This window comes from Leishmania mexicana, chromosome 17, assembly GCF_000234665.1.
Source record: "Leishmania mexicana MHOM/GT/2001/U1103 complete genome, chromosome 17".
In the NCBI taxonomy this organism is placed as follows: domain Eukaryota; phylum Euglenozoa; class Kinetoplastea; order Trypanosomatida; family Trypanosomatidae; genus Leishmania; species Leishmania mexicana.
This window is the reverse complement of record NC_018321.1, coordinates 443,455-458,428: the sequence shown is the minus strand read 5'-3', so window position 1 is coordinate 458,428 and position 14,974 is coordinate 443,455. Positions and strand designations below refer to the sequence as shown.

General features: G+C 62.9%; 2 protein-coding genes across 2 annotated transcripts; both read right to left on the bottom strand.

Annotated features, from left to right (window-relative positions):
• Nucleotides 1–3,951: 3,951 nt before the first annotated feature.
• On the bottom strand, nucleotides 3,952–6,177 carry LMXM_17_0980 (conserved hypothetical protein; the record flags this gene model as incomplete). The annotated part of the gene is made up of 1 exon (XM_003873914.1): nucleotides 3,952–6,177. One exon carries the CDS (start codon nucleotides 6,175–6,177, stop codon nucleotides 3,952–3,954), a length of 2,226 nt encoding a protein of 741 aa, XP_003873963.1.
• Nucleotides 6,178–7,022: 845 nt separating this feature from the next.
• LMXM_17_0960 (hypothetical protein, unknown function) lies at nucleotides 7,023–12,311 on the bottom strand (the record flags this gene model as incomplete). The annotated part of the gene is made up of 1 exon (XM_003873913.1): nucleotides 7,023–12,311. The coding sequence occupies one exon, from the start codon at nucleotides 12,309–12,311 to the stop codon at nucleotides 7,023–7,025; it is 5,289 nt and encodes a 1,762-aa protein (XP_003873962.1).
• Between the last annotated feature and the right edge of the window lie 2,663 nt (nucleotides 12,312–14,974).

The following is a 14,974-nucleotide window of genomic DNA, read 5'->3' as shown; positions in this document are numbered from 1 at the left end:
AGCGGATGCAACTTCGTCAATGCGACGGCGGTTCAGCAGCCCAGCAACATACCGCAGCACCTCCTCATCCTCGACGAAGTGCATCAACGGCGGCACGAGAAGGTCGCCGTCTGCCTCGGTTACCAGCGTCGTGGCGGGATCCGCTGATGTGGAGTACGGACCCCCTCGGTCACCGACGCCGTCACCATCCCGCCCGCTCGCCCCAGTCGGCATGCCCTCGGTGCTGCGGTCGTGGCCCACGGCGGTGCCAGGGGGGGCCCAACGGCACGAAGACGAAAGCTTCCCTGTCGGCGACATGGACACAGCAGCGCTGTACTGGGTGCTGTGGTAGCCAGCAGCGCCGATGCGCGGCGAACTGTGTCGCGACCCGACCAGGCCTGTCACCCCGCTTACCGCCTCCTTCCCAGCCACCCCAGCGCCCGTGCTCGCAGACCAGGTGCGTGCGTCGGCGCTCCACGTTGGCAGCGACGGCAATGCCGCCTCCATGCCCACGGCATCTGCGCCGATCCCCGCGCTCGGCAGCACCGGTGAGGATGGGGAGCCAAAGCTGCTGTCTTCGAGAGCTCGCCTCGCCTTGGCGAGGGCGGTCCAGCTTCGAGGCTCACCGCCGCTGCTACCAGGCGAGACCGAGAAGGTGGGCCATCGCGTGGTCATCGGTGACGCAGGTGAGGCAGGCGACAGAAGCGGCGTCAAGGCAACGGTGGAGGAAGCTGATGAGGAGGGCCGTCCGGCCGCACCTGCTGCGTAGATGTGACTCCCTCCGCTGGCTCCGCCGCCGCGACGCATGGTCACCATCAGCCTGGACCCGTCCAGTGGACCGCCATTTCTGCGATGGGCAGATGCGGCCCCCATGGCCGATGTGGTGGAGCTCGTCAGCTCCTGCGCTGACCGCATGGCGCCATACGTCGGCTCATCCTGTGCGGCTGGGAGGTTGAAGAAGTGGGTTGTTATGTGCGCAAGGCGCGACGGCATGATGGCAAGTGATCGGCAGATGACGGTACTGAGAAAAGCACTCTGCCGTGGCCCACCACACGCGAGACGCGCGGCAGTGTGAAAAGGCTGCTCACACGCCCTCGTCACAGCACCCCGCAGGAGAAGATAACGGAGAGGACGGTGTGCGGCAGGTCAGACAACAGAGACCGAGTCGTGAAGACGCCAAGACAAGGGAGAGCGAAATAAACTAAGCAGGCGCTATCAAAGGGCGACACACGCACATGTGCGTGCGCACACTGGATGGTCCCGTAAGCTGAGAAGCCCGATAAGAGGAACGAAAAGGGAAGACCTACAAGACCACGACCAAGACGGAAGGGAAAGAAAGTCAACACCGCGGGCACAAAGGGCAACAACAGAGGGCGATACGCAGACACAGTGCGTCGTCGCGGGCAGTCGACACAGCACCGGCAGGGGAGGTACGCACAGCAGTAGGAAAGGACACCAATACGGTATTGTTATATGGGTGAGAATTCGTGCCCCCGATAACGCAGTTAGGTGATCGCCTGCGTAGAGGTCGTCCTTTATGGGAATTATGTGAAGTGTGCACCCTGTGCGAGTCCGTGGGCGCCAGGGATCCCTTGTCACCCATGGACGGGCGCGTATGATTGCCTCAAGGCGACGAGACTCCCCCTGATGAAATCGCAGACGCGCGCACGACCACTCGTTGACTCCCAGAGACGAATAGGTGAATCGGTATGGTGATGATGATGTCGCCAGGGCGACCCGGCTACGAAGGAACGGGGAAAGGCGAAGATATGGTCGTGGGTTAGAGAGTAGACGGCTGACGCGAGGAGCGTTTTGCTCGACTTGTGCATCAACATAACGCATGTTGTGATGATTCGCGTGTTTGTGTGCGCGCGTGCGTGCGTGTGTGTCGAAGGAGGGCCGCGATGGAGTGGGCACAGAGGAGGACGAGGACGGCGGAAATGAGAAGTAAGAGAGCGAGAACATCGTAAGCGTTCTTGGAAGAAAGGTGGTGCAGCGGCAGCAGTAGCAGCAGCAGTCGTAGCAGTAGTAGTAGTAGTAGTAGCACCAGTCGCTCACGCTGTCCCATACCGCAGCGTGCGCTTCTTGCGTTTCCTGTCCCTCCATCACCCACGCGTCTCGCGAGAAGTGACGTGTGAAGGCCATGGATGCAGGAGAAACAGGGGAGAAGGACGTGACCATCACACCACTGCAGCACGGGCCACACGCCCTGACCTGTGTCCCTTTGAGTGCCGCTTCCTTTGTCCATGAAAAGGGGGGCACGTGTCCGTTTCCTCCCCCCTCCGGAACCGCGCATGTCGGATGTGGTCGTCTTCTGGAAGTATGAGACATGCGATGCGACTGCCAGCGCATGCATGGCCCCCGGCGCGTGAACATTTCTCGCATGTGATGGACCGTGATGCGGAGGATATGAGAGGCAGTCGGAGCAAGAGACCGGCGAGCCCACATACATACATACACACACACTCTTGTCCATCGACTCTACGGTATACCCCTCCTCCTCCTTCCTGTACGGCACTCCTTACTCGGCCGCCGCTGGCCACGGGAGGTTCATCCTCGACTGGATCTTGGCGATAGAGCGATCGTTTGACTCCAGATACTCCTCCAGCGCAGCTGCCTCATCGGCGTAGCGCGCCACGCTCGCGCAGACACGCTGGAACTGCAGTGAGTCGTCGGCAACGAGGAAGGCACTGTGCCGCGCACACACGAGAGTCGCGCAGAGTCCGCCGATGGCGAAGTACTTGCTAAAAACAGCGACTCGAACCACGCTCATATTGCGTGCTAGCTCCTCCGAAAGAGATGTCGCCACTTGCTTTGGGCGCCGCCTATGATTGCGAGTGGGTCTGCTCACATAGGATCCGTGACGTGCGTGGGCGTATTCGTGTCGGTGTCCGTAGATGGAACGGCGCGATAAAGAGGTCGTATCGATAGGGCTGTGCAGCCACTGCACCCCGGCGGTGTGGGGAGGAGGGAGGAGGGAAGGGGAGGGTGCAGGGAAGCGACGTGGTGTTGGAGAAGACAGCGAGACGGAAACAGAAGGTGAAGAACGGTGATGGGAAGCACCAACCACCGCACCAGGGGCGCGCGCCTGAGCGTGCGTGTGCACCCCTTGCCTACTTCGTACATCTCCGGTGGTCGGCGCCGTACAACTCCCACAACTATAGAAGCTTGTTTAATTCGCGAGCCGGGAGACAGAGAGAGGCGAAGGCGGGGCGGAGTAGCGAGAGGATGGGGCATGCCTGGCTCCGCGCATAGGTTCTGTGTGTCTGTGTCTGTGTGTGTGTGTGTGTGATGGCTCCCTCCTGCACACACTTTTCCTCCTTTAAAACTTTAAGAGATGCAGAAATAAAACGGGAAGGACGGAGAGAGGGAGGGGGAGAGGTCCTTCAGCGCCCCACCCGCCTCTTCCCCTCCCCTCATCCATGGTCGCCCGACTCGCGACACGATCGCCCGCATTCGGTCGCTGCTGCCACTGCCACTGCCACCGCCACCGTCACCGCCACTGCCACTGCCACTGCCACTGCCGCTGCTGCTGGGTGGCGGTGACGCTGCTGTTCCTTAACGAAAAAGAAAAACGAATACACGGGCGCAAACACTTTAAGACGGGTGACGCACAGCGCCAAGCCCCCCCCCGACCACGACCACCACCACCGCCCCCCCCCTCTGTATCACAGCACACACCCGAGGACTGAGAGACGTTTGATTAGTTAAGGCCACATGGAACACGGTGAACACCAGAGAAAGACAGCACGGGAAACAACAACAAGGGAGCGAGGGAGGGGGAGGGAGGCTTCGATGGATGTGACGAGGAACGCGAGCAAACACGCTAGCACACACATCTGCCGGTGCACGCGTTCGTGTGGAGGGAGAGCGGCGGGGGAGGGTATGGATGCGAGGGAAGGTCGCACACGCCCACGCTGGCGCCACAGCGCCAACGCACGCGCCCACTAGGGCACGTCCCGAACTTCGCAGCTACGCCGTGGCTGTCTCCTTCCTCTTGCGGAATGTGAAGGCCAGAGCGCTTGGCAAGCCAGGCCGCTCCACCGTGGCGCAGTAGTCCTTCAGCTCCTCGCCGTTCGCGCAAACAGCCGAGAAGGCGCGGAGAGACGCAGCCACGATGTGCGCCGTCTTCTCAAGCCCCTCCGCATTGCGCCGAATGGCAGCCTTGCGTACCTCGTCGATGGTGCTGCTCGACCTGACAGCCTTCAGCTTCTCGGCGGCGTTGCTGGCCACCTCGGCCGCCTTTTTGGCGTACATCGGGATCTTGCTCACGTCGTCCAGTGACGGCCTCGCGCTCATGCAGCGCTCGTACGACCGCAGCGGCGGGTTGCGCAGCTGGCCGTAGCAGAGGAGCAGGCGGTGGTTGAAGGTGTTCTCGACGCTGATGAGGGAGCCCTTTGGCGCACTGAAGAGGTCAATGAGGTTCTTCTTCTCCATAAGGCATGCGGAGAGATAGGTGGCGTCGGAGAGGGAGCAGCACGCGTCGAGCAGGCCGTCGCGGGCGAGATCCATCTGTCCCGTCGTGCGCGTGGTTAGGGCAAGGTTGTGCACCGGTATGTGGGTGCGCTTGTTGATCAGCGTCGCGGGAATAAAGTTCGTGCTCTGCAGGCACAGCGCCGTCATGTTCTCCTTCTGGGCGCGCTGCACGAAGTTGATGTACCATATTGCCGGTACGAGCTCTCCCTGCGTCAGCAAGTCGAGCTCCACCTCGAAGCTCATAATGATTTCCATCGCGCGCAGCACGTAGTCGTTCGAGAAGAGCGTCAGTACCGTGCTGCACCGGATGCACTCCGCCTCCAACTCTTTCGACACACCGGGCACGTTGGCGAGGAAGACGGAGAGGTCGGTCGTGTACGACAACTCCTGCAGGCGGATGAAGTCCGCCATCGTGTTCATCATACGCCGGTGCGCGAGCCCGCGGTTGCACAACATCGTCTCCAGGAAGACGAGATACAGCTTGCACACCTCCGTGACCCAGCGCCGCACCGAGTCGACGGTCTGCTGGCGCAGGAGTGTTCGCTGCCCCGGCGTCACCTTCAGGCGGTTCATCGTGCACTTCACGCGGTACTCAACGACACCGTCAACCATGGCCTCGTCGGCCTCGAAAATTTTCTGATAGAGCGGGGCGCCGTACCTCTTCGTCAGCGTCTCCAGCATGCGGCGATGCAGCGGGGCGCCGTAAAGGAACGACTCGTTGGGGTCACGGCTGAACAAGACGACGGCGCAGAGCGAGCGCACCGGCAGGAGCGGCTTCAGCGCGCCAAAGTTCTCGATGAAGTCCGCAATGCAGGCAAGTGACTCGATGCTCACAAGCGTCTTGAACGATATCAACTGCTGCAGCAGGCACTTGTAGGCGGACATGGCATCGGCAAAGGACGTTGCGGGCAGCGCCTTGGTCGGCGTGATGACGCTGACCCAGTAGGCGATCTCCTCCGCGCGTAGCAGCTTCGCCTCCGGCGCCGGCTCGCTGGAGCGGATGTAGAGGTCGCTCTCCAGCAGCGCGAGGGCCTCCTGGCAGATGTCGCACGCCGCCTCAATATCGGACCTCTTCTTCGAGTCCAGCAGCAGCGAGAGGGTCGCGAGGAAGTGCTTGCGGAAGCGCAGCCGGGCAGCCACGGCGGGGCTCGAGGACTTCACCGCGGCTGTCTCCAGCTCCGCCAGGATCTCGTCCACGCTGCAGTCGGGCTGACGGTCCAGCTCCGGGGGCACCAGCATGAACTCCTCCTCGCTGCGGTTCGTAGTGGAGAAGACGGCGCGCAGTACACAATCGAGGGAGCGCAGCACGCCGCGGCAGTAAGCGTGCAGGGTGCCGTTTTGCTCCTTGAGAAGATCCATGCGCAGGAAGTAGGGGAAGTCCAGGTAGCTCTGAGTGAGCGAGTACCCCTGCAGGTACGTGAGCTCCTTGACGTGGATGTAGTCCATTACATCCAGTAGCGCCGCCTCCGTAGACACGGTAGCTGCCGAGGGCACCTCTTGCGTCTTCAGGAGGTGGGAGAGGGAGTAGATCTCCTCGCAGTTAAAGCCAGAGTCCGTCTTGGGGTCCATGATCTCCGGTGCGGAGAGGATGACCTCCTTGTCGATGCCGTCGAGGCAGTGGCAGCTCCAGGTCGACTCCCCCTTCAGGCAGTCCTTGAAGGCGGCCAGGACATCCTCCCAGGTATCGTTGAGGTCGCAAAGTGGCTTCGGTGGTGGCTGCATGGTGACCACAAAGACGGGGACGTGAGATAGAGTAGGCAAGGCGGGTGTGTGTGTGTGTGTGTGTGTGTCGCACGACGCTGCGCGTGTACGCTGCGTGCGTCTTCCTGCGTCTTGCTTGGGGTTGCCGTACGGCTGTACTCCTTTTTCACTCGTCCGTAGTGTAAGCTGCAAGACCTCTCGGCTCGCACGATGTGTGGGTGTGTATGAGGAATGGAAAGGGAAGGGATGGGGAACAGGATCCTGAAAGAGGTCGGTGGAGGATCGTGCCTGTGTGAGGAGGGAGGTCACACACACACACAGGCACATGCTCACGGACAGGCACGAGTGTAAGCCGGGATGTACGGCATCCGCAAAATGAGAAGGGAAAGTAAGGCGTGCTATGCAGGGGAAAGGGAGGGGGGGCAGTGGCGTCAAGTCACGCGAAGCAGCGCTGTCAGTGGGAAGCAGGCGCAAGTGTACGCACGCGCGCGTTGTGTCTCGCCCTCTCCGCTCTCCAAAAACTGCCACAGCCAACAATGCCCGTTTGAGCGCTGCGGCAATGGCCAGTGTCTCTTCTCCTGTCGGAGCGGCTCCCACGTCTTCCGTCTGTGTGAGCCCACCCCAACGGCTCGCCTCTACGAATTACGCAAACCCGCTACCTTCATGGAACAGGCGCGCGCCGCACGCGCCCACCTCCTCCTCCCTCCCACACACGCACACACAGACAGACAGACACGCACAACCACGGCCATGCGTGTCAAGTAAACGAAAGAAAGGGAGAGATGGAGAGGCACGTGCGCCAGTCGGGAGTCGTGTGAGGCGCATGACTTATCCTCGCACGCGTGTGCGCGTGTGCGCACACGCCCCTAGAGCGGCGACAGCACCGCAGCAACAGCAGCAGCAGTAGCGTTGGGCAGACCCGCTTTACTTGCGACCAGGAAACGTTGCTCTTCGTCCAAGAGGGCCCTGAAGCCGTCGTAGGCCGCGTCATCGCGCGGGGACGTGCACGGCAGCGCCTCTCGCGCGTCACTGAGGCGAACCTTCTGCAGCATCTCAACCACAGCGCGCACCTCCGTCTCTGTCGGCCAATTGGATGAGTCCTCAGTGCGAGCCCGCCACCACGTCCAGAGACGCTCCAGCACTTCAGTCTCTGTCAAGAGTACCGCCGACGGAAGCTGCTGTTGCTGCTCCCATTCAGCGCGGTACCAGTAGGCCTGCCGCTTCTCCAGCTCCTCGCGCGTCTCAGCTGTGTAAAGCCGGCCGCAGCCCCCGATGGTCCAGGCTCCGTCTGCGAGTACCTGCAGCGTGGGCTGTGTCACCATCCCATTGGATGGAGTGTAGTAGGCGCTGGCTGAGGTAATCGGCGGGTACGCAACGTGCAGCCGCGACGGACTGCGCGGCTCGGTGCGAGAGTCGTCGAAAAGATCATGGAAGCCGCGTGTGGTTAGCGGAGAGCGGCGCGGCGTGGTGCGCAACACCTCAGCGTTGGCGCGGGCAGGGATGTTGGTCTGAGCAAGCGTGGGCCAATCCGCTACTTCCGACCGGAGAACGGCACCGTCTCCGGCGGTGACCAGCCTTCGAAAAGCGAAGGCTGTGTTGGCTGCAGAAGGAGCCTCCGTGCGACGAGTCAGTCCAGCGCCGCTCATCATTGCACCGCTCTCTCCTCCGCCTCCTAGGTCCGTTCGGTGTCCTCGAGCACCCGCGGCGATTGCCGCCGTGCTGCCAGCGCTCTCGTGCGCGTGTGCGCCGTCCACGCCGCTCAAGTCGGCGAACGTGAGTGCCGCGGAAGACGGGATGCCAGGCGTACCCATTGTTGTCGCCACCCCGAGAGCGGCGGAGCGACCACTGAAGCTCCGAAAGGGCCGCGCGGCCGCAGCGGCGCTGGAGGCAAAGAAGGGCGTGCTGGCGCGACTGCTTTGGCGGCTGAGAGGGGTGCTGGCAACTCCAGCCATCCCACCTGGGGATGGGGCACCGTCGAAAGCCAGCGGCGTAGCGAGTGCAGGCGGGGTAGCGAGCGCGGACGGCGGCGTTGGCAAGGCGAACTGGGACAGTGAATCCAGAGGAGGGTGAGAGGGAGATGCCGCCGCATCTCGGCTCAGGACCGGAACACCCTCGGTAGCCGGTGATACTCGGGGATTGTCAAGAGAAGAAGCCCAACCAGCGCCTGGTTGAGAGGACGAGAGACTCGGTGAACCAACGCCACTGCCGCTGCCACTGCCGCTGCCGCCGCGGAGGCGCAGAGGGTGCGGCTGTTGGTACCTCAGCACCTCAGCTGGCCACTCGATGGTAGAAACGGGAGGTGCTGGAGGGCTCAGGGACAACTGCACACGGCGCTGCTCTGCCGCCTCCTCGCCAACCGACCCGCTACCGTCAACGCTGCTTGCGGCGTCGCTGCCGTTCATCTGCTCCCGAAGAAACGACGGCATCGTGGCGGCGGTGGTGGTGCTCCTCATCGACGCTTCCGCAGCAGCGTCACCGCCGGCGGTGGTGTGGCCGGGAAAATAGCGAGGGTATGCGTCACTTGCCATCGGGCTCGTCTGCGCGGCCCGCGCCTCCGCCTCAAGTGCTTTCCTGCGCAGACTCACTAGTATCTGCACCTGATCGAGACGCAGTCCACGCCACAGCCCCTGCACCGTTGATGCTCGCAGCATCGCGCAGAGATGATGCTCTATCCACGCCTCGCAGATGAGCTGCATCTCCGGCACCTGCCAATGTGCCGCAGCGAGCCAGTACGGCCACATGTCGCGCGACAGCGCCAAAAAACGCCAGAGTAGCTTGAGCATCGACGAGGTGAGGGAGGAGAGGCCGGTATAGAGCCCCATCCACAGCACTGCCGCGTAGTCGTTGGCGAAGCTATTGCGAAGGGCGTCCGACTGCAGGCTGGCGATCCCGGCGGCAGCAGTCGACTCCCACTCACTCACCCCTGTCCTCCCTGGCAACTGATGGAAGATGGGGAGCACGCCAGTGTACAAGTAGTGGAGCAGCTGACACACACAAGCGTGCGAGAGGGTCGGCGGAGTGGAGACCGCCGCAGGGTCGCCAGCGCTGATGCGAGAGTGCGCGCCATTGCGGCCGAGGCGGGCACCTTTACTATCGTCCGTGAAGCACGCCACCGTCTCCGGGGTTGGGAGGTAGTACACGGGAACGCGCTGGCGGTGGGCCGTCGCCACGGAACGGGCAGGCTCGGCATCGTCAGAAGCTTTGACAGCCGCAGAGCCTCTGCGGAGGTGATCTGGGCGGCGAGACATGTGCAGCACCTTCGCCGTCATGGGACATGACACGCCCGCGCCGCCAGCCCTGCACCGATGGGCATCCCGCGCCTCTGCTGGCTCCGCTGTTGTCGGAAGTGGCAACAAGTCGGTGAGATCCACGTACTCGTCCGGGGTGCTGCGCACATAAGGGCTGCAGCCGCTGCCTTCGTCGAGAAGAGCAGCAAAGTAGGCGCTGCGCTGTGCCAGCACGGACTTTCGAATTGGGAAGTAGGTAATCACCTTCTCGACGGCGGTCTCGGCCGATCCTGCGCCGCCCTCCCCGCCGCCCACCCGCCGACCAGGTGCTACGAGCCGCCCCTCCGCGCTGGAACCCCCCTCCACGGCGTCCTCGATGAGGGCTAAGGCAGCATCGGCATGGGTATCACTGCCCCAGCTTGGCGCGTCGCCAGAGAAGCCGATCATGGCAGCAATGGAGGCGGCCGGCACCGAGGAAACACCTCCAGGCACCACGAGCAGCATCGCCGGGTCCGCGGACGGCACCACCATCTCTGAGGCCGCCTTCACCGTTCTCTCCACCGCGGTCACTGGCTGTCTGGCGTGCGCACCTGCCGTGGCACAGTGCCGCTCTGCCGGTGGTCGCTGCTGGCGGCGTGACGGTGTCTCACAGGCATGCAACATAGCTGGGAGGGAGGGCAGCGGTGGTGGCATCCCTGGTCGATGGTGCACCCCTGCCGGCCTCGGGAGCAGCGGAGGCGGTTGCTGAGGCTGCAAAACGGAGGAGCGAGACGGCGATGCCGCGGCAGAGGCTACGGTCGCCGCTGCCACCACCGCCCCCTCCGGTGGATGACTGTGAGGATGATGAGCGCAGTGGGGCCTATCACTGCCCACCACAGCGGTGTCCGAAGTGGCTCGAGGTGTCGTGGCAGAAGAGTCAACATGCGCGATGCGGTCGTGCGAGTTGCCTGCGATGCCTGGCGGTGTGACGGTGCGAGATGACGGCAGCGACGCGGCAAGCGCGGATGTGGCTACCATAGGCTCGGAGAAAGGGTGCTGCTGAAGCATGAACGCACGCACTGGGCTTCCGCCGCGATCGTCGCTGTGCGCCAGATATGGGGACATGCTGACTGCAGAGGAAGACCTGGAGGCCGGCTGCATCTCTTGGGAGAGGTACTGGCTGCCGCTAGTGGAACGTATGTCCGCGGCGGCGGGCTCCATCGCGGTGAACACCAGCGGTGGCGTAGAAGAGTCACCTCTGCCAGCTGCGGACATCGCAGGAGTCGCCCCTGCCATGCTCTGCGATGAAGGAATCACCGACGCGGTAGGGAGAACGGCGAACAGAGGCGAGTGTCGCTGTTGCTGCCGCTGTGACATGGTCGGAGAGGGGCCTGGCTGTGCACTGCTCATCAACGGCGCTGCCGCTGCTCCTGCTGCCGAGGAAGACAAAGAAAGAGATGCGTGCGCTTGCAACGTGGAAGGCCAGCGTGACGGCGACGGGCTCGGCACGCCGCCCTCGTGGCTGTGGAAGGTGAGAGGGCGGCTGTCTCGAGCGCGTGACGCAGTAGCGGCGGCAGAAGCGCATCCGTTGCCGGGCGGGCAGAGTACGCCCTGTGCGGCCGCAGCCGAGAATAAGGGCGGCGGGCGGCTCACCAAGGGGTGCCCCGCCAAGTGACATGGGTCAATGCCAGAGTGCGCCTTACGAGGCGTTTGGGGGTGGTAACGAGTGCCGGAGGGTCGTGAGTAAGAGCAGGGCAAGTTGCACGTGTCGTGCGCCGGCTCGGTAGTTGAATGAGCCAATGCTGTTCCGGCTGTGCTCGCAACTGACGACGCGGCGGCGTCGGCATCCGCCGAGGGAGAAGACGGAACCACGAAGAGAAGCGGGGTTGACAGACTTACGCGATGCAGCGCACCATCGCCAGTGCCCATGCCTCTGTCGTGGCCATCTCTGCTAAGCTCGCTCGGTTCTCCGAGACCCACGCGGGCTCCAGGGGCGCTCCTGCAGCTCTCATCTTGCTGTCCGTCACGGACGCTGTCGAGCAGTCCACTTTCGCGAGCACTGGTGCTCCGTCGGTTATTCGCATCGCTGATGACACCGGGAGCCGCAGGCACCCTCCCACGCTTGGACCAGTGCAACTGACGTGTCCCTGGGGACAGAAACTCGGCAGAGGAGTGCGCCCTCAGCACCGACGCCGAACCTGAATGACTTCCACATGGAAAGGAAATAGGCGACAGAGGCGCCGAGAGTGAGCCGCACGGCTGCCGCATCACAACCGCCGCGGTGTGTAATGGCGACTCGGCAGAGGCGCCTGAGGCACGCGGTAAGCGTTGCGGCGCCACGAGGTGCTGCGTGAGTCCCATAGCGGTGCGGCACCGCTGCTGCACCTGCTCAATGAACGGCACACCGCTGCGCCGGACACATCGTGGCTGCCTCAGCTCACGCTGCTGTGTCTGCTGCTGTGACACAGGTGGTGATAGTGGCGTAGGAGGAGGTGGAGTGTGGAAGAAACTTGCAGGAGGCACAGTGTTGGGTGTGGGGTGGCTGGCGACCGATGTTGGCGTCGCAGTGGGCAGGGACGCCGCCGCCGACAGTACGGGCTGCTCCCACGCCATCAGCTCGCCGGAGGAGAGAAGCGTCGGTGTCATCGCGTGGCACCGCAGTAGCCGTGGCCTCTTTCGACACGCAGCCTCTGCACGCTGGCGTGAGACCAGAGAGGTGGCGCCGGCATCCTCGGCAGTCGCCATCGAAGAGTGGGACCGACTGGCGCTGATGTCATGAACCCCGCCGAGTACACTGCCTGGAGTTCCGTGACCGGCGTCAGCGAGTGAGGAGGACTGCGCGGTGGAGCAGTAGGCCGCGGTGGTGTCGGTTGTGGAAGACAAGGAGGCGCTCGCCGCTGTTGTCGCCGTTGTGTGGACCCCCGAAAGTAGAGAGCGAGAGACGGCCATCGGCGGCGGCGGCGGTGGCAGCGATGACGGCGCTGTCAAGGCTGAGGGATATGTTTGCTCAAGCATGGTCGATACGCCTGCGCAGGAGGGTATGAGAAGAGGAGAGAGAGGGGGAAGGTGACAGGTGACAGGTGACAGCCGCGCTGAGCGACGGGATCAGGTGAGGGCCCACGGAGCGCAGAGAGATGGTGATACACCAGACACAGACGCGGGGCAGCGAGTCACGAGAAGACAAAAAAAACAAAGCGCTTGGCTTTTTCCTTCGTCCCTTCCGGCAGCAGAGGCCAGTGAGCCTCACGTTGGGGGAAAAGAGAGGGAGGCGGACAGACACACCGATGCAGGCTCGATCACACACCTAGTCGTCTCTATGCATGACCACCCATGTGCTGCCCTTCCCCTCCACCTTCCCCTCCCCTCGTCCGTGCCTCCTTAGTAGCGCACCCTCGCCCTCTCTCGCCAACGGTATGCCCGCTGCGCCGCACAAAGTCCTCCGCGTGGCGAGGGCGTTAGCGAGGGAGGGAGGAAGATAGAGAGAGAGAGCGGTCAAGACAGCACCAAAGTGAGAGCGACAAGGCGCAATGGTAAAGAAATTCGCGCGGCAGCGGGTGTGACAGGTGTGAGTGCCTTACGTGTATACGTGTCTGATGTGCGACTGCGCGTCTCTGTATGCGGGTGCGAAGACTTGTGCGGCGGTTGGCACGCGCACGCCCCTCGTGAAGCGGATGTACAGCACGTGCGTGTGCACGGAAAAGAAAACGGAGGAGCAAGCGTAGCGAGGCGGGGAGGACGGTGCGACGAGTGGCAGCGAAGAGAAAGTCCGCAAGCCGGAATGAGAAGAGGGCATCTGTCGTAAAGGCAAGCGTGAAGGCCACGTCGCGGCGTCGTGCTCGCGCGGTTGGGGGGTTGGGAGGGAGAAGGGCTCACATGCTTAGGGACTTCGATGATGCTCGAAATCCCCCTCTGCGCGTCATCCACCAGATGGGGGTGGCCACGGCCGACAAGTCCGAACTTGAATGCATGGAGGAGGGATACCCTTTCCACAGCCCATGCGTGACACACACGCACGCACACACCGTCACCCTCCTCCCCCCCCCCCCGATGCGGCCCTTCGCTGCCACCGCACCGTTGCACATGTGCTTCCTTGGAATCCTTGCTTGCCCCTGCTCGTGCGCAAGGAGACTCAGAGGCAGAGAGAGAGAGACCCCGTGCTGACGCACATCCACCGGCGCCACCTTCCGCCACCCAGCGAAGAGGTGACGAGAAAGTTACAGGGCACGGATAGTTGTGAAACTGTACGCGGGAGTTTGAGTGGGGCCCGCATTCTTTACATGCGTGTTGCCCAGCACCACTGTCCCCCGCCCCCCCTCCCTTCTCCGCTCTGTCTGTGTGTGCGTCCCGCTTCCCATAGCAGCCTATGTGCCAAGGGGGAGAGAAACAGAGAGGGAAGGGAAGGGGGGCGGGGAGGGATCAAGCACACAGCATCCACATCTCTTACTCCGGCGCACCCCTCGCACCGCCCAGCCTGCCCGTTGCTCGTACACCTCCACGAGAAACAGAGACAGGACGAAGAAGGGGGAAAAGAGAAGCGACCCACCCACACCCACATCCACCCACACACACAGACAGAGGGGGGAGGCGGCACAACGGCACGACACACCAGCGGAAACATGCGAAAGTTGTTATCAGACATCCACAAAGCAAAGAAACAATCCGGAGAGATGACGAACGGCTGCACAAAGGCCACGCGGGGGGTGGGTGAGTGTGATGGTAATGTTGTCGCGAGGGGGGAGGAGGAGGAGGGGGGAGGAGGCCAAGGAAGAGCACGAGAAGCAGCATAGATACCACGACCCCGTTTTGGATAATACGGCGTGACGGACGACACATCGTACGAATGACCCCTGAGCGCACGCACCGGCGCATGCATAGGCACGCGTCGAAGGGACAGGAGAGGAGAGAGGAGGGGGTAAAGTCAATCAACACAGAGAGCGACAAGAGGAGGAATGGGTGCACTGCCGCGTGGTGATGTGAGCAGCGCACGCGCACGGCGGGTCGACCAGCGGCAGCATCGACCGCAAGAGCACACATGGGGGGGAGGGGGCATACATGTTTTCGCTCAACAATAAAGGCAAGGCAAGGAAGCGAAGAAGAGCGGAGCATGCGTGGCGGGGCGTATCACACGGCGCCCACCGATACAGGCAGAGGGAGGGGAAGGGGCGCGCGCAGAGGCAGCGTGGCACGGGAAGCTGCAGCCATAGAAACAAAAGAAGACAAGCAGAGAGAGGGAGGAGGAGGAGGGGGAGGGGGGGCATGCGCAGACACGGGCATACCTCGGAGGTGCACCATGGCTGGGGCCCCACAGCCGTCGTGGACAGGGAGGGGAAGGATGGTCGTGAAGGGAGAAGGGAGAGGGGAGACAGACACACACACACATGAAGATAGAAGGAATAAAACAGAAGGTGCTAAACAGCCTGACGCGCGCGCTCCTCACACCTGGTAGTGTACATCTATAGCAGAAGGCGTGCGCATCTCGTCACTTGGGTGTGAATGTGTACGCATCCGCACGTACCCGTTGTTCGCGCTCGCCAGTTTATGCGTAGGGTCGGCTGCCAGCTCACAGAAAGAGAGGGAGGAGAGCCCACAACTGTCGGAGATGAACGACAGCC